The 22,510-nt window shown below is 35.1% G+C and overlaps 1 protein-coding gene across 16 annotated transcripts in view; it reads right to left on the reverse strand.

The window, feature by feature from the left end:
• sv (paired box protein shaven) overlaps positions 1 to 22,510 on the reverse strand; it is a 390,766-nt gene that overhangs the window by 38,235 nt on the left and 330,021 nt on the right. For 14 of the 16 annotated variants that reach the window (XM_081726726.1, XM_081726727.1, XM_081726737.1 and 11 more), the window contains 2 exons: positions 21,806 to 22,032; positions 16,551 to 16,610 (listed from right to left, as the gene is read on the reverse strand). In XM_081726726.1, the coding sequence (XP_081582852.1) occupies positions 16,551 to 16,610; positions 21,806 to 22,032 (287 nt within the window). The remainder of the gene's footprint in view (positions 1 to 16,550; positions 16,611 to 21,805; positions 22,033 to 22,510) is intronic. The other 2 variants (XM_081726723.1, XM_081726757.1) reach the window with 1 other exon arrangement.

A 22,510-nucleotide genomic window follows, 5' to 3' on the forward strand; every position in this document is an offset into this window, starting at 1 on the left:
CGAAATCACAACTGACTTACAAATTTAACATTCAATTATGAGAAATTCCTAAAAAAAAAAAAAAAAAAAAAAAAAAAAAAAAAAAAAAAAACCTGACTACTTCTCTAAAGGTATTAAAATACTATACTGCAAGACTTAAAGAAAAATGAGTAAAATTTCGATTGATTGGCAGCCATCACAACGTTGCAGAATACAATCAAGCACAGTAGAGCCGTGTGATACACATTATAGTAAACAGTCATTGATCATTATTCTAATATCAATACCTTTCGTCATGTTAGGGGTCTATGTTCATTTGCCATTCAACAAGAATGTCAGTGATTCCTTGAAATTTTACAGAAAAATCATAAGTGTAATTGTAACATTTAATAATAATAATAATAATAATAATAATAATAATAATAATAATAATAATAATAATAAATCAACAAAGAAGGAGCTTGTCCATAATTCTGTCGTAGGTCTTTTACATAATTTTTCTTCGTGACTTTCAACTCATTCTGTGATTATTTTTCTCAACGAAATTATGGCGACTAAAGATATTGTTAAGAGGAGTACTTTTCTCCTTTTATGTAGTGTTTCTGAAGCTCACTTTAAACAAGGAACAAAGAGCGAAAACAAGCGTGATATCTTGCTCGATCTGCAACTGGAATCGATTTGACCTTCCACGGCCCTCCATCGTAAACTGTTTGTCTTTCTGCTTAAGGAATCATCATCATCATCATCAAAATCACCATCATAATTTCAGCAACAAAGGAAAAACTGTGAATATTACTTCTTCTTCTTCTGTAGTTGAATTAGATCGATATACACTGTGAATGAATGTTAGACACAAGATCACAAATCATTCCTATCCCGTTTATTCAATAGCATCTTCTCGTCCAGTTGCTTGTTCTTTCCATAGCTATTAAAAGTGATTTCACTCAATGATGTAGCCACATTTGTTTCCTTCTCCACGTTTTACGCTTCACCAAACAGATTGCTCTCCTCCTCTTTAAATTTCCTTTTCCTTCGTTTTTGAGAATAACATACAAAATTAAAGAACAACTTTGTAAGTAGAAAAAAGAGTGTCTTTAAACAATTTTTCTTAATTTTTTTCTTAATCGAGTTTTAGAATCCTCTCCAGTTTCTATACTTTCCCACAATTCATTTGCGTTTAAAAATCATATTTTGAAGCTTCAACCCACACAGTAAACAACAGGTAAATATCCGATATTTCGAAACTTTCGGGTTGGCTCAGCGTATTATCATATCTTATGTCTCCTTAATCTTGAATAAGGTTTTACTTATTCACACATTAATTTATTAAGTTAATATTTCTGTAATGGATACAAACAATAAAATAAATTTTACCCAAAGCTTAAAATGAAAAGACATTTTAAAACTTAATTGTATTTGCGTGTCTTGCACGTTTCGAATTTACAATTTCCCTAAAAAAAAGGAGGAAGTGAGTATAACTTATGCAGAGAATCAAAGCCGAGATCTCCCTAGTAAGAATATAAATGATTCCCCATCCCCGTTCAATTTTCTTGAAATTATTCACTTTGTAATTACAAGATACTTTCTACATACACTCTACCGCTTCCTTTTGTGTTATATATTTTCCAAGATGATAATCAAATTTAATTTTTATGAAATTGTAGAGTAATACAAACAACTTTCTTCTTACAATCTGTAGCAAATGATGTTTGTAAACAAGCCTAGTTATAAAACAAAAATGCATCAAAAGATTGCGATCTTAGCCAATGATTAGTTTTTGGATCAGGGGCCCCAAAATTTTTGAACTGCCTCTAAATCGAGTGTTCGTATTTTCTACGGAATAAGCACATCATACTGAGTTAAGTGATAGTTATGGTTTGGCTACACACTGTGTAGTTCTCCAGGTATAAGACCTACAAGAAAATTTTTGATTGCAATATATCGGATCTTTTGATCCAAAAATAAAAATATATGGGTATAAATCTTTTACTTTAAATATAAATTTTAATAGAATATACGTATGTCAATCATTGAAGATTTTATGTTTCCACTTGTTTCTTTTTCGCATGACTTGTACATATACAACATTTAAGCACATATAAACGTGAAAGAAATCAACAAGCATGCATTGATTAATAAGTATGCATTTTAATGCATTTAAATTCGATAAAGCAATAGTAAATTCGCTTTAATTTTTAATATATGAAAAAAATTCACAGAAACATTAAAGAAAAATATGTTGAATTTAATACTCTACCGACAATGATTTAGATTTAATTTTTTTAAATGTAATTTAAAACTAAAATTGATATTACACAATATCTTATGAGATTTAATGCGAAATAAATTCTATTTAAGAACTCCACACAACATCCATTTGCGTAATATTTAACATTTTCTTTGTGTATTAGCCTTGTAGACTACACAACACAACCTAACATTAAGAAAGACAAAAGTTGAAAGTCTTTCACAATATTCATGAATAAAATAATAACACGACCAATTACAGTGGTCGTGTGTTGTCGAGGTGAAATCTGTGACTGCTTGTGCGAACGGGGTTTTCAAGTCTTACAAAAGGAAGATGTCACGGTTGCTGAGCATTCTCTTGTGGCCACCAAAAGTAGCCTGTGCTATGTTGTGCTATATATGTCCGTTCGAAAACAGCCAACATACTGGAAATGTAGACGAGAAGAAAAGAGCTGAACTGGCCCTGTCTTTTGGTCAGAGGCACCAGTGGAACGGTCGCTCGCTACACCCGACACACAAAGCAACACAAGGGAGAAAATGGCGGAAACTGGCTATAAGGTTTTGTGGAAAGGACTTGCTACACCGCGATAATATTTTACTCATAACAAAAGTACAAAGAGAAAGAGAAAGAGAGAGAGAGAGAGAGAGAGATTAAGAAAGAAAAAAGATTAACTCAACAATTCTCTCCATCTTCAACAGGACACGTTAAACCTTATGTTGTTTCTGTACCTGCTGTAGTCAGTTACTCGTATTTTGTTTCTTCCTTTCATGATAAAACAATAGCTTCATAGAGTAATGTGTGTGTATTGTGTATTTCGAATCTTACAACACTTTTGAAACTTACACAGAAGAAAAAGATGATGTGACAGCAAACCTAGTTCATTCGTCATTACGAAGCAGCTCTTTATTTTCCTATAAATACTTCTTAATATCATTTACTTTCGAGATGTTATATAAGCTTATGAACCGTTTATATTATAATCACAAACCGTAAACTCTTAAACAATAACAAATGTAACTTTCTAATAATAAAGTCAAACTTCTCAGTTCGTCCGTCAAGCTAAGATATCGCTACCTACGCTATCACTTGTGTGTATAACGAGATCCTTGAATAATTGCATAAATAATTAAATTGTTTCCCAAAACCCTTGTTAGAATTTTTCTCAAACGTTAAAATTTCCTAAACTTTAGAGCAAATTCTGTAATAGATAGTTCTTTTTTTTTAATATTTAAATATTAGTGATTCTATGTTAGAAATACAATATATTTTTTTAAAAAATGACGCAATAATTACAACCAATGTTGGTAGAAAAATAACGTTTAATGACTTCTTTCCCCTTGCACAGAAAAAATGTTTAGTATTTCTTTTCTTTCTTTCTTTTATTTTTATTTCACTGGAATAGCATTTGTTTTCTGCCTTTTGATCGTTTCATTATCTACGAAAAGATACCTAAACCTTTACGTTAGCATAGGGCACGGTGGCTCAGTGGTAAAGCGCTTACCTCTGATGCGTGGGGTCCCTGGCTCGTTTCCCGGCCAAGTAAGTTTCTGGTGGACAACATCGTGTTCGTGGATTTTTTCGGGGTACTCCCGTTTCCTCCCACTTCCTTATTCCACCAATTATGCCATTATCATTCACTTCCTTTAATCCTAGTCTCGCTTAGCCTAAAAAGGGTATAATTGTGGGACGTTAAACTAAAAGATTTCATTTCATTTCTTTACGTTAGCAGAATTTCCTTTACTTTTTCTTCACGTTTCTTTGATATTTGTATTTCTTCTTTGTGGTTTCCAGTGTAACCTATCTCCTTCTATTTCTGTAGTCTATAGAAATGTGAAAGTACAGTTAAAATAAGAATTAAGAATTATGACGCTTATAATCAATTCTTATTATTCGGCTATAAAAATAGTTCCTTATGTTCCTTAGTTAACTAGATTGACCTCACATGCTATACGATCAAACAGTTTTTGCAAATGATGTTGACTGTGCTCGGAGAAGAGGAAGAGATGAAGGGACGCGAAGGAAAGGGGAATGACGAGAGACAGAGGGTGAAAAGGAGAAAGTGGAAGTCGGAAGGTTAGTAAAAGAGCACACACACGTTCGTTCCATTGCCTGGGCACGAAGAAAAGACTCCACCCCTCTGTCACAAGGCTTTCCTTCGTCCTCCCTTCCGAAGGCAGCTTATAACAGTTTTAGTAAAGCAGAGCGACAAAGAAAGGGACGTCAACAATACATATTATATTCTCTCTCTCTCTCTCTCTCTCTCTCTCTCTTTGAGCGTATTTTTGTTTCTGAGTAGTATCGACTTCTTAAATTCATTGCTCTATAAATGCATGTAGCAACTGCACCTCCACGACTACAACGCTCGTTTCTATTGCAGCATTCAGCTCATCACACTGCAATTGTCAATCCACATTTTTCCTTCTCCCTAACCCCCTTGGAAGATCCCTTTTATTCTGATACTCTACGAAAACTTGTTTCCGAAAGCTCGGAGATGGATGTGCATATACATTCAATTGTATGATTGAGTGGAGGGAAAATGTATCGTCATGCATGTACGCCCAAGGAACGCAACGAGAGCAAGGAAGAACAGGTCTTCACAATGTGTTCTTCCTGTTTCTCATATTTCCTTCTCTCCTTTTCATCGGTTTGTTCTCAGTACTCTTATGAAAGTGCACAAACTGTAACTCTGGATTCTCCAAAGCAGAAAATAAGCTGTGTGCCTCTGCGTCAAAACACAAGATAGCCATCCAATGTGAAAGAGACATGAATTATGGGGGTTGGGAAGCACACAGGGGAAATTCAGAGCACGTACACACATTATTCTACAAAGAAATACATATTGCTTTTAAAATACATATCTAAGTATTTTAGACATGATTCTTCCATCTCTGGGTTTAGTGTCTAGTGGGAAGACAATTAGAGATACAAATGTCAATAGAGCTTAACTCGCTTTTGTTTCTACCTATTCCGTCCCATAATTAAGCGTTTTTCTCAATCTCCCTATCTGAGAATTAATCTTATCTATACTCCTCCCGACTAGTCGAAATATTAACACGTGGCCTTGGGTGTGATTCCCGTTGGATACATTTTTTAAAAATATTTATCCAGCATTGTGAAGGTGTTTTGAGATTTACTTGAATTATAAGCATGGTCTAGAAAGTCACAAATTACAGTGATGATTACTGGTGTACTGGCCACATATTGTCTTATTAAAATTAACTAGAACTCCCTCGTGGCTAAGCGTTAACGTACGCGCCTTTGGTGTGGGAGCTCATTTGGTTTGAATTCCAGTTAAACTGTAGGTCCACGTCTCATATAGTCTCGCTGGTGAACGAGACGGTAAGCTCAAAATCAAATAAAAACAACCAAAATTAAAATAAACTTGTTAGCTGTACCTCTTCGCAGCCATAATACCAAAGAGTTTATGTATATCAGTTCGAGTTGCTAGCTAAGTACTGTCAGTAGCAATACTACTATAGTTACAAGCCCGTGACTGTATACACAATGAAAGTACATTTCAATGTGGAGACGATATGACAGAAATAATAAGTGATAACTGGAAACGGAACGAAGGAAGTGAGATCCAAAATTTGAACAATATCCATATGATGGACCCATATTTTAATCCACAACACTCACCCACACACAGACAGAAATCGCCCGAAGGCACACAGGCAACGATGTTATCCTGCTCTATAGGAAACCAAAAACGCACCAAAGTTGTGCGCGGTTCTCGCACATTCAGGCGTATTTCAGTCGCTCAGCATCAAATAATAAGCATTTTTACACCGTAGGATTACATTGAACGCACCATACAATTTATTTAATCATATTCAAAACTTTATATCCTTTGTCAGTGGCTTCTGAACTAATAGTTTCATTAATAAACTATACAGATTCTTGTGCTAGATCAATTACATGCCTATCGATATCGAAAGAAAGAAGAAAGTTAATCTTTTGACGTCTATTGTTATACAGATAACTGCTATACGAATCAGTTATCTGCATAACTAATTCAGAATATATACAGTAGCTATGATATGCAATAATTAAATTATACCATAAAATTATGGTTTGATTCAAAATACCATAATTTAAATATTAACAGCTAATCTTTTAGCAACTTTGATTTACAATTTCCATTAAACATTAAAACTAAATGGAAATTATAGTAGTTCAGTAGCTGAGTCACCAGTTTGGCAACGAGTTTGTTTCCGACCAACACCAAGGGGTATGCAGTAATAATTACGTTTGTTCCCTGTTTTATTTTGTATTCGTTTGTACTAATTATACCAGCATTTATTTATACATCGTTGATTCAAAGACCAATACTTGCCCCAGATTTTTTTTTTTTTAAAGACAAGCAGGCTTAAAATTTATGTTTGGTATCTTCAAGCGCAATACATTCTTCAAATGTATACGAGCAAGTATTGATATCAAATCCTTAGTTAAGGAACTCCCTCGTGACCATGTGGTTATATACATGTTTTTTGTTGCGGGGCACCGAGATTTGATTCCCGTTGGAAGTTTATGTAATTCGGATCACACGCTAAGCTGTAGGTACACATCTTATAGCCATGATACTGAAAGGAAGCTAAACTCCAAAACAAAACAAAGAAACATCCCTCTCTTATATACCATAGGATAAAAGAAGACTGATAAATGAAACTAAATGGTTGCAGAAGACCTAGTGTAATGAAAATGAGCAAGAAAAATTTAGAACACGGAGAAAATCAATCTACCTGATGTTATTCACCACAAATGCACACACATAGTAAGTTAGTGATAGAGTGCTTTTCTGGTGCTAGGGGAACCTGGTTTGATCGTAATCAATGTGAGTTTGTGATGGACAAGACCGTATTCGGTTTTTTTTCGAATTCTTCCATATTTTTAGTCTAGCAATTCTTTCATAATCATTTAAGTTCACCCGTTATCTTTACTCTGAAGGGTAACTGTCGGACGTTAAATTAAAATTTTATTTAATTTTCATTTTCACAACGTCACACATCCTGGGATCAAACTAGAAACCGGTCTCATCAGAACCAAGTCTTCTATTACTGAGTCACTGCGTCTCGATTTGTACGAGACAAGTACTACAATATAATCATAAAGTCCGAAACCAACAGAACTGAAGAAGAGCATATCATGCACCACATGTCGGTCAACATTCTTAACACTTTCTTTAAACAACACGCCCTGTTTCTTTATATCTTCTTCAACATGAGAATCCAAAACAACGAAATGGTTACCCTCTCTGGGAGATATCCAGATTCTGGATTTTAAGAGCTTATACAATTTATTAAGACTTCCCATGTAATAAGATGCAAAGGATTACGGTCAAGTGACTCTGATGTCAATTTCATAGAATTCATTGTCTGGGAAAAGAACAGTCATAAAACAATGCTGCCATTAGTTCCAAACTTGGTTCCAAAATAAGAACTCAAAAATAACATGATTATTTACTTCTTTTACTTGGCCGCAAATTTGAAAAGGTTGAAAGCAATTGGTCTATACGGAAACTTTTCTTAACAAAGGCGCTAAGTCTCCTATATAAAAAATCAGACATATGCTGAAATAATAATTTCTTGCAGTGAAGAGGATCGCTATGATTTGTGATTTAATCAATTAGATTTTTTAAATAGAAAGATATGAAAAAAACTGTACAGAATTATCCAAAATGCTTCATCCTTAGTGTATTTTAAGTACAAAAAGAAAAGAGAAACTTTATCCGTCTGTTTCATTTGTGTGCTTTGCCCATTTTCTCTTTTATTCCATTGTACTTTCAGCGAACGGACAATATTGGTGTAAACTTTTTAGTTCATCCAATCTGGGGTCCTGTTGTTTATGCGCGTACATGCGTCTCTCTTTTCTCCCGTAAATGTGTATGTATGTGTGTGTGTGTGTGTGTGTGTGTGTGCTTCCTCTCAACTTTATGTCTGGTCATCAACATCAAATGCCATGTCATCTGGGCCACTTCACTTTTCCCCCTACCCCTCACAGCATCCCTTTCTCGCTTTCTGCGCCAATGATCCACCTCTCCCCCTTCACAGTCAGCAATACTACTACAAGCAAGTAATGAGTGATCCCTGGGGTATGGTTGGTACGAGAGTTAGGGTAACACATGTGCTCCATATAGTAGTCCAGTAGACAAAAGCCTAACCCTCCACCCTCCGAACATAACCTAATGTGCTTCCTCCACCATCCACATTAACCGCTTATTCCTCCAAGCTTTACTACTAACTCACTAGAAGCCGCACTCACACACAACGACAATTCTGTTCTCTGAAAATCCCCGGGACCAATCCTAGCCTGATTGGTTGCATGATGAAGACATCAACCAGTAACGCAGCGGGGAGGAACCAGGGGTGACCAAAAGTTAGTATTTTCCATGGCGAGGAGGAAACAAAAACGCCATTTTATTCTCCACGCCAAGTTGACACCAAATCAACTGAATAGATCATTTGTTCCGACGTTAAAAAAGGAGAACTGATACCTAATTTTCAACTTTATAGTCCACTGGATTGAGTCGGCATTCAACTCTCTTTCATTTGTGATAAAAAGTATATATATTTATATAGAGTAACTTCAGAATAAATAAGTACTTTTACGTCTGATTGCGCAAGTTGCAGCCTTCAGAAAAATACAAGACAGATAGTTTCAGTACATTATTAGTAACAATATTACTTTTCGATATATGTCAATATATTATTTTCGAGATATCAGAAAACTTGTATTATATTTTATGATACTGTAATCGACAATTTAGAAAATGTATGGATTACAACGACGACTATATCCAAGGGTTATTGATGTTGGAATTCAGAGGCTTCTGCTGAAATTCTCAATGAACGTTTTGAATAAAATGACATTTCAAGACTCTCTAATGAAGATTATTATATTTTTAACGAACATTTATAATTTCATATAGATACAACGTTGATTTCAATTAGTATTGCAAGAAATTGATCTAGAGACTCTAAACAATTGCAAAAATGATTCAAATAAATTTTGAATTTAAATAATTGTATGTAACGAATTTTTCTTGGTTAATTGACACCTTCATTGCAAGTCAAGATATTGTAGTATATCTACAGCTATTTTAACATGCCATTTAAAACATAAAGGTAAGTAGAAACTTTTTTTTAAGAAAATAAAGGTGATAGAAACTTTTTTTACGCTTATGTACACTATTTTCAACATCCATGCTGAACACAAAATCTTCATATTACTGCATAATGCAAATTCAGTATAGCTTTACAAATTTTCACGAATTTATTATTATTGAAATGAGGTCAGAATTACACATTTTTAATAATAATAATGTGTGTGTCTGTCTGTCTGCGTCTGTCATCAGCTTTTGGCGTAGAAAGGGGTCACACAAATAGAACTTTACCAGACGTAATCACGTACGAAGCAGTTTTTCCTATTTTCGGCTCGGAGGGTTGGATTTGCGGGAGGTTCAAATGTATGCACATTTCTCGCGGGTGATAAAGAATGCTTGCCTGTATGCAACCAACATTACGTTTTGGTATGCGGGTTTACATAACAGCAGAGAATACATATCCGGGACATGGAATAAGATTTTTTCCCTCTCTTTTTCTATCCAAGTTCTGAATTAAGAGCCAGCAACGCGGGTGCTTACAGCTAGTTATACATAAATTGAATTAGATGATGTGATATTCAAAGTAAACTAAACTTCCTTGAGTTACAGCTCTGTCAAATGATGCAAATGATGCACTCAACATTAATCATTTCTTGCTAGACTAGAGCTAGAAACCTCTTAATTTGAGAGGTTCTTAATTATATCACGATGTTAGTCAATACAATAGCATATTCAGTGCCTCCTCCTGGAATCGAATCGAGGATTACGCAAAACAAAAAAGTTTGCACCAACTATTTGTCTAAACGTAACATATGAGCCTTAAATTATAAACGTATTTAATACAGTAGTATACATTCAAAGCGTAGTTCATTAACCAAGTTTCTTGCAGTCATTTTAATCATATTAGCGGAATATTAGTATCTTTGTCTCTCGTCAGGTATAACGCACATAGACAGATATATGAAAAAGAACTAGATTACGTATCGAATTGAAACCAAGTTCTCTTCTGTGGTAGAGAACATTAGAACGAGTGCAGAATGCTGATCACAAAAGCTGGCAGTGTCGTTGTAAATTAGTAACTGTAGACGATGTGAATGTGATACCCCTTCTCCTCCGCCACTACAAGGGAATAGAAAAAGAAAGAGAGAGAGAGAGAGAGAGATTGAAAGTCACACGGTTGGTTCTGATCTTCAGCGGCAGAAATTAATTTCATAAATCAAACGGGAGCCATGTCATATTTAGGATGCATGACGGCTGTGTGTGTGGAAAACTGTGGAAGAAGAGAATCATTTGATTACATTCTCTTTGAGCTCCCGTGCGGATTTTTTTTTTTTTTAGTTTTTCGAACACAAAACTTTCCAAGAACCCTATCCTCTTTAAAAATGCTGTGTCTTGTATATTTTAAAAATGACCATTAGCGTAAAAAGTTAATTTTTCACTTTCTACAAGTTGAGATAATATTTATTTTTAAATATTCATGCTTCTTTCCTTCTTCCTGTTGTACACTGTTAGCCGAAAGTTATTATTTTGAAGACATTATTTTAGCGTGTTAATTTATTAGGATTTAATTCACGAGAAAAATTTCAGTTCGCTGTTCACGTCTGTTCAACATGCTATACGAATCGGAAAGTAGTCCAGCTTTATTACATATCAGCAGAAGTTAAATTATATGTAAATGTTCCACTATATAGCTTGCCGATTATTATTATTATCCGCAATAAAAGATTAAAGATTTTGTCATTCCAGAAAACACTTGGGATTGAAGTAACATTAGTAATAGCAACAAGTAAGGATAAAAGTCAGTTATGGTAATGCAACTGAGGAGAAACTTCAAACAGACATTCTTTGTGGTCTCGAAACCATAACAAGTTTATATATATATATATATATATTGAGTGGCAGGTCGTTTTTCGTTTAACCCGTACAAATTTCTTTAATATTTTTTTACTCGATATGTTGTAAATATTTAATTGCTGTACAAAGCTGATTACATCTACAATAGGTGAATAACGTCAAAAGATCTCCTTCTGCTGTAATAATAATTCTTTTATTGTTGAAACGATTTTATTGAGGGGAAACCCGATCTTGTTAGTATTCATTCATTTCGTTTCCTACTCTTTCAAGGCACCTTCTTCATGAGGTGCAGATCATAAATCCAAATCGCCTGTGCCCTGAATTGAGGCTTGATTTGTTGTTTATTTCTTCTTATTACTTGTCTTAGGGATCCAAGAATCATTTTCATTGTCAATGCATTTCTTTGCAAGTTGATAGTTTCAAGTGAAGTTATTCTTGATATAAATATGTATTTGTTACACATGTGAGAACTTATAAAATCAAAAAGTGAATTGTTCATCGACAAAGAGCATTTAAAGTGTATAATATATATATATATATGTATATATATATATATATATATATATATATATATATATATATATATATATATATATATATATATATATATATATATATATTTGGTACTACTGGTCCGGGTTCGATTTCCGGTGGGAACACTCGGTCGAAAATAGTTCCAGACCGCTTCCTTCCTCATTCCTTTCTTTCTCTCCAATTCCCCGGGTAGTGTGATCCCCGAGGGACGTCCTCCCTCATATGTGTGAAGAGCGAACAAGGTCATAGATGCCGAAAGCACAGAAATCCCTAACACATATGACGATGTTTGTAGTTTAGTGTCCCTTTCAGCAGCGAGGCTATATAAAATGTGTATCTACTGATTAACGTGGAGTCCAAACCACATGAGCTCCCGCCGGGAATCGAAACCGGGTCTCCAACGCCAAAAGGTGCGTATGCAAACCACTTAACCACGAGATAGCTCACCCTAATATACATAACAATACATTAATTAAATAGTAAATTTTATCGTATAAATTTGTGGCTCGGTCTCGAGCAAAGTGAATTTGTGGTAGATAACATTAACTATGTATGTTTTCCTGAAACTCACATCTCTTCCTACTTAATCAAAACTTCCATAATTACTTCATCAACATTGATTTGCATTTACCCTTTCAATTGCATTTGCTTCATTTAACCTTTAGTTCGTGATAGTAGATCATTCAAGTTAAGATTTCAAACCAATATTTAAAAGAATTCAATATCCAATATTAAACGAAACAAGAATTATTTTTTTAAAAAAAATCGAAAGTAGTTACATATGCATTCACGTTACTTATAAAGTGGGCCTTAAAGACCTAGTCTCTTTGGATGGAAGTTTTAATGGCGGCCTCTTTTCAAAAAATACATCACATACAGGGACAAACTCTTTGTTCTACGTCTTCGCTGAAAACACATTTCGGCATAACGGAACGGATACAAATCTTCATGCAAATAGTTGGTCTAAGTAATCAAGCCCATATCACAAACAGAACCACATAAATCTATTACGATCGCTCATCATTCTGCTTTTGTCTCAATTCTTAGCAAATTGCTTATTGACTAGTTTCTCGGGTATATCTTGTGCCCTACGAGTAAGGATGAAAAATTAATTATGAAGCAACTAAGGTAAAGTGGTAAAATGGTAAAAACAGATGCCTAATTGAGTCTCAAAACCATAATTAATAGATCTTGAGTTCGGGAACCTAGTAGTCCAGACTTTAAATTCATGTTTTGTTATAACTTATAAACATACGTTTTGCTGTACCAGTATTGTATTTTCTATTATAGTATTAAATATTAAAAAAAGAAAAAAAGAAAGTTATGTTAAAAAATATGCAAATAGTAAAGTTATCCAAGACAATTTAATTTTTTATACTTCAGATATTGAGGCTCTCAGTTTTTCTCATTTTCTGGCAAGGTTACTTCTTTTGTCGTTATGACTCACACTTATATAGAGAAGAGCACTAGGCATCGGAACTGACGGAAGACGCCTTCAAGAAGAGGTAGAAGAAACCGTCTTTTATGTATATAGAAGAAAAAATTGCGAGTAAGAAGAAGAGAGAGAGAGAGAGAGAGAGAGAGAGAGAGAGAGAGAGAGAGAGAGAGAAGAGAAGCTCATATACGCGATAACTTCCTCCTTCTTTTGGAAAAGCACCAGAGAAGAGAAAGAGAGATCGTTGTAGGTGAGGTGCGGAGAGGAAACACAAGCTGTACGAGAATGAACCACAACATTGGGTATCTCTAAGGGCGAGTAATCCGTGGTGGTGAAGTGGGAAAATGGTCTTTACGTTAACCTGTCAGATAAGGTCTCTCTCTCTCCCTCTCTCTCTCTCTCGTACACACACACACATATTCACTGAGTACAGGAGGGAATGCGTGCAGTAGAAACGATAGAGGAGAACTGGGGAAAGATATTTTTTCTTTCTGTGAGAGCACCTAAAGCCTGTGCGATGCTTCTGCATTCTCCCCATTTCGGCTACTGTTGACGGCGACTTTAGAAAATCGCTCGTTTGTGACTCGCGGACTCTGGGGAGGCTAAAAGCCAGAACTGAGAGTTGGTAGAAGTTGGCGTGCAGCTTCCTCTTCCTCCCATTCCATTCTGCTTCAGCCCTAATCCTAGCAACCACGTAAGAGATGCAAGAGAATCGCAGAATTGGCGTGGAACAAAACCTCATTTTAAAGAGTATTTGCGTGTGAGAATGACTGGATCATGTCAACCATTACATTGGCATTGATCAACTGTATACATCGTCTCTTTTACAAAACATTTCGAACAAATCCGTTGATCTCTGTTCTCCCTGAAAAAAACTTAATATATGCAAAGAAAATCGTTGGAAATCTTACTTCCGCTCGTGAAAATAAAATGAAGGATTTTCAGCTCCAGTAATAATAGGTAAGTTAAAACACCATTCTCCAAACTTGCCAGCTTTCAGGTAATGATAATATTGTTTATTGGAATCGAATGTTCCTTTTCAATGACGAGAATCAAATCTGACTATTTCGCAAGCACGAGAGAAACCTTTACACGACAGGTGTGACCAATATTCTATGATCTTCGTTTAGTTGTTATAGTTGATTGATACTAATTAAGTATGGTACAAACATTAAATTGTTTAAGGCGATTGACCTTAACATAAAAAGATTTTTGATTTACTACGATATAGACTTTCATTTTTGAAATATTGTTACATTTGTATATTTGTATGGATTTTGGATTATGTTATAGTGAATAATTGTAATGGAAATGACTCTCCAATGTATATTAGGTCCAACAATAAAATTATGTGCCCTTACCGGTATCGAATTTGAAGTAATGTGCTTCAAAGGTAAGAGTGCTAATGACTAGGTTTTGCAGAACGAAGTTATTGAGACGAGGTTAACCTCCGAATAACTCACTAGTTGAGATGACCAAGGGCGCCCATGTTATGGTTTCCAAGGGGGGGGGGCAAATATAAGCGAGGTTTCAAATATAGATTCAAATTTTGCTATAACTAATGTAAAAATTCTATTGGGCTTTCGATATTCCCAAGTACGATTTTCTCTTGGGGGGGGCGAGCGCCCCACCTTGCCCCCCTGTTGGGCGCCCTTGGAGATTACCTATCTTTCATACATGTGATCTGGATTCAATTTACCGTTATATTAATGTTATGGAGGTATTAACTCAATACCACAGAAGCAATTGCGGAGGTAATTAACAAGATACAAATCGCATGTAAAGTGATTAAAAATGACTTAATAAGAATCTTTATTATTATTGGTAGAAAACAGAGCAAATTCAGGGTTACGGCAGGGTTAGCAACAATGGGCAGAAACTTGTTGGATTACCTAATGGGGAGCCGTAAAATGTCTCTACTGTCATTCAATATACAAATTTGATACTAATTAAGTATGGTACAAACATTAAATTGTTTAAGGAGATTGACTTTAACATAATAAAAAGGTTTTTGATTTACTACGATATAGACTTTCATTTTTGAAATATTGTTATATTTGTATATTTGTATGGATTTTGGATTATGTTATAGTGAATAATGGTAATGGAAATGACTCAGTAAATGAAATAGGAAGGACAGAAGAAGAAGAAATATTATCATAATTGATGTGTTGAAAAGAAGAAGCAAAATACACATTGTTGGAAGGGGTGTTTTTCTGTCTCCCAAAGGAACTTTCATCCCTAATTAGTCGGCACTTTAGATCCCATCGCAATGTGTAGTTTTGCACCAACTGTGTCTTCCCATATGTTTGTAGACAGGGGCAATGCGATACTCCCACCGGGCACACACTCAACCCCTGCATAGCTCTCTATCCCTTTACGCCCTTCCCCTCTCTTCCATTGCATCCATAATACGCCCCATCTACACTGACTCTACCTCTCTGCCCGACCTACACACACATACAGACAGATAGAGAGAAAAAACATGAAGTTTTGCATACTCCATTAGTATCCTCTATCTCCCATGGCATTAGCAGTCACGAAACACAATGTGTAAAATAACCGATCGCTTCATCTAAGCTTCTGTTGATGACCATTTCACCGATAAATGAACACGTTGATGTATTTCGTAATACTAGAAGCTTGACAGCGAAAGTGATATAGAATATAAAGTGATATAAGCTTGTTATTTATTGACAGAACAAACGTTATTCACAAGGTGGAGCATTAGTTAAATTTCAGGAGAGGCCAGAGACCATATTTAAATGAAGTGTTACAGCATTCACTCTATAGGACAGAAGGAAAATATTGAAAAAATCAGTCTGGATAACTGGTCGTGAGGATCTGATTGCAAAAGCAAAAACTCTAACCGTCAGTCAGCCTTTAGTGCGCGAGGCCCCGGGTTTGGATCTCGGTGGGGAAAACAAAATATGAACGCACTACGACATTACAGATTCCACGGATAGATCCAGTCTCATATAGCCTCGGGTGCCGAAAGGAATGCTAAGGGCAGAGAATAGCTTACACAACCTCTTATATAAATGAATTCCGTGAAATAAAGACCCCATTTTAGATTTTGCGAGAGTGTCCTGAAGACTCTATCATTGTTACTGCTAAATACTTAACTAAGGTCGTTCAGTAAATTTGTGACCAATACTTTCCTTTTCTAGTTAATAGTGTCAAGGAAATCCGTTCTAATTTGTCTTTTTCTTCTGAATTTTCTGGATTTGAAGCCTTCCCATCTACCTCTCAAATGAATTCTTGGGACAATCCAAGAATAATAAGCAAAATAAAGAATTCTTGGTCTATATCGCGCACTTAATGATTTTTTTTTTCTGACACGTATCCTCCCAGCAAAAAAGTAATACATACTTTTAAACTTATTCAATGCTTCTTACCTACAGTACCCTCCGCTCCCTCAATAAAGTTGTTGGTCCACGCCTTAAATAGCCTCGCTTCTGAAAAGAAATGTTAAATTCTAGATCAACCAATTATAAGAACCGAATAACATGCAATCCATTAGGGATCGTATCCGGGTACAAGCGTACAGAAAACATATGTACTTATTATTCGGTAGTATTAGTGAGGTCATTTGTCATTATCTTCCGCTTGAGGCCGCCTCTATTACGATATAAGGGTAGGATTTTTTTCTTAACAAAATGAATAGATGTTTGTAACAAGTTGACTTACTTAGTGTAAACTTTTTCCTCCTTAACAATTTCTAAGGTTGTCACAAGCTTACTAAAATTTCTTACAAGTATTTCTACCTTTAATACACTCATATAGTTATAGCATTTTGGTTTAATACAAATTACTTTTTAAGGGAGTGACTTTCATGTGTGCTTTTATAGGGGAAGAATTTTCTAAACGTAATTTTGTGAAGAACTCTCATTTCCTTTCTTATGAAGCAAATAGCAAAGAAAATGATAATGTCTTGTATTAAAAGCACAGTACTTTCAGCAGGATTAAAGCTCCGGTCACTGGAGAGCTGTTACGCTGCATCGACCGTTTTGTATTTGTGGAGGGAGAAAACATCCCGGTTTCTCTCTGTTTCCAAGACATTTCTCTCGCTCTCGGCCAGGGAGCAATCAAGGATCATTACTGGAGCAAACTAAGCTGTAATTAGAGGACCAGTTGGAAAAGCAGAAAATTGGGTACGAGCGATTGGCGATGAAGCCCCACGAAGAGACTGAGATTTAACGAAACTCAAAAGGAGGAAACAAGTCACTAGCGAAATGGGAGGAAGGAGAACAAAATTTTGCTCAAAGTTAGCTCAGAGTAGTAAGACTTCTTTGCATAACTATTTCTACAGTCACAAGCTCACCCCATATACATTTTGAAAATCTACACAACTTGGGAATAAATACACCACTGAAGTACTGTTTTCAGGAACGTATAGAAATGTCCTGTCTCTACGGTAAAGAAAGCTTGATTCATTTGCTTCTGAGCTATTAACCACAGTTTAAGAACAGAATAGATATGCACTTTTACTAGTGGTTGTATATCTGTGTATAGACATCAGAAATTTTATAAAATTGCTCTTAATTTTATTACTTCTTAAGCAAAAGTAATCGGAACGAAACGGATTGAAAGTTGGAGACATAAAGATGTAGAAGAGATAATAAGTTTTCAATATCTAGATATTATTATTAATAAAGATCCCAAATGTAAACGGGAAATAAATGCAAGGATAATAATTAAAAAAAAAAAAAACGTTCAGGAAGTGGGAAACCATATTTTCGGTGTCTCTGACTAACGGGATAAGAGAAAAAAGAAAAGAACAGCGCAATGTTTTATGTTGTACATGATAGCAGACGGAGCAGTAAAGTGAACCATTAAGAAAGACTATTCATTTGTGCAAATTTCAAATTTAAAGTACGGAAAAGAGTGGAGAAAATTTGGGGAGAGACAAAAGAGTGATTGGAAGAAGAAAATAAAGCAGATAAGCTTTATTTGAAAAGAAATGGATGAGATAGAAAGTATGTTAGACGGTGAAAAAAATTAGAAGATTGCAGTTGATAGGTAATTAAATTGAAGATGAAATTTCTTAACGTCAAAACGAAAAGATTATCAGCAAAATGCGGAAACGGAAATTTACCAACTTGCAGGAAGTGATTTGCCAAGTGAGATGATAGCCCTAAAAATTAAGTTGTTTGGAGAAATATACAAGAGGTAGTTATCGTCTTAGTCTTTATTTTTTTTTTCCAAATTGGGACAAACTTATAAAAACTTGCTCACGATGACTAATGACCGACGACCATGATGACGACTGACCGACGATGGACGATGACTCACTGCACAGAAACTATTATCGTTACATCTACTCAGGACCGACTCTACTATATATACAACACGTGCATTTGCACGGGCGACAAGTTTCGAGGGGCGCCAAAATCTGTCATAACTATCTAATTTAAAATAAATATTTCTTGTTGGAAATAGACTTCCCAATGATAGTAGTTCAATTTACTAAGTTGACCTTTCATTTGAATACTACATTCATAAATCATGTTTAGGTCGTATTAGCTTAAGGTCACATGGACAATGCTAAAGCAAATGGTTAAACAAATTCCAGCATGAATTGCTTGATTTTTGTCAAATACAGGAACTCAATTCTCGAACAGTAGCGAACACCTATTCCATTTAGTTAGTTATAGTTTTGACAGGAAAATTAGTCTTGTCTTTGTCACAAACAAGTTCCTTATTATTGAAGGAAGAAACAAGTTTTTTTTTTTAAAAAAAATAACAGATGTAGAAGGAAAATCAAGAAGTAAAGATAAAAGAAGTAGTTGCACTGGAATTGCAAACTGATATATTGAGATTCAAGCTCGATATTGAATTTTATTTTTTTAAAAAGGATTATCATCTTTCCTCTGCAGCTGTGTTTGCTTTATTTTTACTAACATAATACTGTAGATCATTATCTAAAAAAAACAGACACAATGACCTTGTAGTCTTTAGGTTTTTCTGAGTGCGAGTGCTCTTTTCCTCCCATTTGTTGTTCATGATGAGACAGTATACTCAAATTCGTAGCTTCGAAAGATTTGTTCTTTCTGGAGAAAGCGGGGGTGGGAAATGATGTCATTTCACGGAGAGGCAAATACAATCTGTCGCCCTGCATCTACCTTCTTTTGGTAATCCTTTTCCAACTAAAAATGCTAATTTACAATTGTCGACGCAGCTTCCTACCTTGTCATGGGATTTGCGGAAAGAAAACACTCTCGCTAAGCAGGGTTATAAAACTGTTTACTGAATAATGTTAACCAAGATGAAATAAGATTTTCGTTGCCGAAAATATAAGTACATATACATTGCTGCATATTTTTATTTCGATAATATCAGAGTTTCTTTCTTCTAGCAGGTTTAATACCAAAATGATAATACAAATCCTTATCTGAAAATTTTAATAAACATTTTGCATATTTTTTTTAACGGATATTCATCTTGTTTATATTTGTAATCATCTTATATGTAAGATAAAATAAATTTATCGGATGTATTATGCTATCAATAATAAGAAGCAGCTCAACGTCCAATAGAAATATAATATTGGCTTGCTAAAGGAGAAGCCATAAAGAAACTGTGTTTTGACGTGAAAGTTTGAATTTCTCTTTTTTCTGATGTTTTATCTCACTTTTTTTTTGAAGTGAAAGAATTAAGACCACCAATAGACGTTCACAAGAATAGACAAACAGAAGTTTTAAAAAAAAGAAGAAGAAGAAGTAAATAAATAAAACAGGATATTTCAGTTTCTGACTTTTCATGTCTGTCAAACGGAAGTGAAAATTAGACGAGATTAATCATGCATTGCTGAAGCTAATCTGCTTTTCAAGAATTGCTGTCGCTTTCTACAAAGAGAAGAAATGAACCACAGAAAATTCCTTTATCCTCCATGCTCTGTGGGAACCGAACGATATGAGATGAAGAAAACAGGTTTTTCCCATTTTAACAGCACGTATAGGTTTGTTGTTAAAAGAAAAGAAAAGTATATATATGAAAAATAAACAAAAACAATATGGACAATTAGAGTTTGTTATAATTTTTTGTCACTGACCGCGGATAGAGCAATGATTGTGATAAGTAGCACGCCGTTTAATATTATTTGACGCCTCACTAAGAGAACTGACAACTTGTGTAACGCCTGTTACTGCTGCTCATAATCAGATTTTTAGTTTAGTGAACCATTAACTGTACAGAAGTGTTAGTTACATAATTGTTAAGCATTGGCTTTATTTAACGAATTTTGAGGAAATCACACTGAATCTCATGTCAGGTTATTGTAGGTCTTCTATGCATTACTGGCATTTGTGGCCTATCTACGTACGCTGGAACCTATTACATATGAGGGATGATGTCCTTCGGCAATCACACTACTTGCAGAGTTGGGAGAGGAAGGAAGTGGTCTGGGACCATTATGTTAAATACTATCCTGACATTTGCCTGGTGTGAATAAGGAAAACCCAGAGGAAACCTCTCTCGAGATGGCTGGTCTGAAAAAGCCTTTATGGCCTCACCCTGAATCGAGCCCGGCAGTTATAAGATCATATGTAATCTTTCAGGTTAACGGCCATAGATCTACTAGCTACTGTTAAAGAAATTCCGAGATAATTAGGGAAGAATGGTAGGGAAGAACCCCATAGATCTCACGTGTATAGCTGCTCATGAGACAAGACAGGGCTCTTCCAACGGAAACACACTTTCCGAGACGAAATGTAGCTTTAATTACACATTTTCGAGACGAGGCAGCATAAAATTTTGTCTCGTAGACTTGCAGGAGGGCGGCGAAAATGAAGATTCCTATCTATATACAGAACACAATATACACAATACATAAAAAAATCTTTTGTAAGTGACGAATTACAAAGCACAGGTATCTCATGTTCAGTTTTGTGCGGGAAATCTATTTTGTTAGTACTGTGAGAGTGTTCCATCAAGTTCATAGCTCCAATTGTTATGATTAATTTGTTACGGAGTTACGACATCCACTCCTGATGCTTAATTATTCGTTCATTATTATGATTTGAGCATTGCACCATAGAATCACTAAAGAAACTTGCAATAACATTTGTCACATCCAATTTCGATATGCTCTTCCTTACATTTCCGTATAGTTCCTTATTGTACTGATTCTCCATCCAAGAAAGCAATGTGTTTTTAAGTATCATATTCATTGGAAAATTATCAGGTATACATTCTCCGTTGCATTTCATACGAGATTTATTGTATGTAAAACTCCTATCATATCAATATACAGATATTCTACTTTGCAATTCGTATTTCTAAGTATTTGCACAAATGTTACAACAATTGCATCATCAGATTAATCTTTCAATCTTGTATTTTTACCCTTTCTGAATGAAATTTTCTTTCACATTTTAATATTTTATTTCTTTTGACTGTGGAATTACTTCTGTGATAAAAATAGTTAACTGGCTTTATTATCCCCTTGTATGTAAATATCCATTGCATGATTGGATAGAACATCGAAAAAGATCATTCCTTGTCAACAGCATTAATTTCTTCCATGATGAATTGTCTTCCAGTTCTTAGGTTCAAAACTAGCTGGAGACACAAACCCGTCTAGATTACATCCGCCCTATATAGAGTGTATGTAAACCAAGAAATGAGCAAAATGAACATGAACATTGCCTACCTCCATCGTCCCTTTTCCTTTTGATGTTTCCGTTGGGATCAGCTTGCGGGATGCCCAAAATACCGTTAATGCTGTAGGATCCGGGACGCTGCAATGGCGACTCGTGCGATTGCGGCGCCGCGGGCGCGTGCGTAATGACTGACGTCGTTTGAGATACAGGATTGGCTACGCTCTGTTGTTGGTGATGAACATGCTTCGCCTTTTCCGCCGCTTTGTTCCGGACAATCCTGGAATAAAAGAGCAAAACAATAATATAAATTAATTTGTTAATTTCGGATGCATCCAAGGTTTTATCTCCTCAAAAAAAAAAAAAAATAAAAATAAAAATCTACTTATTGTATTTGAAAGTGAGTTCCAATAAATATTTGTATCTCACTATAATGAACTATGATTTTAAAAAATTCTAATTTAAACAACAATATGGGAAACTAACTATGATGTGTGTTTATAGCTAATTTAAAGCATAGTGCCTCTTTTCATCTAAAATCTTGAAAATAAATGAGATACTTAAAAATCGCTTCAGTGTATGATGTGGAAAAATTAATACCATACTCAGGCATAATAAAAGCTGAGATCCCAAAGCAGACAGTTCAGAAATGTTACTAACAGGGCTGTAGTCAAGGGTATACATCGTATACCCTCTACTTAAACTTAGCCATTAAAGCAGTTTTCCCCAACTTTTTTTGGCTGCCGACACACTTTACT

Source organism: Thermobia domestica, chromosome 1, assembly GCF_964235325.1.
Source record: "Thermobia domestica chromosome 1, izTheDome1.hap1.1, whole genome shotgun sequence".
Lineage (NCBI taxonomy): Eukaryota > Metazoa > Arthropoda > Insecta > Zygentoma > Lepismatidae > Thermobia > Thermobia domestica.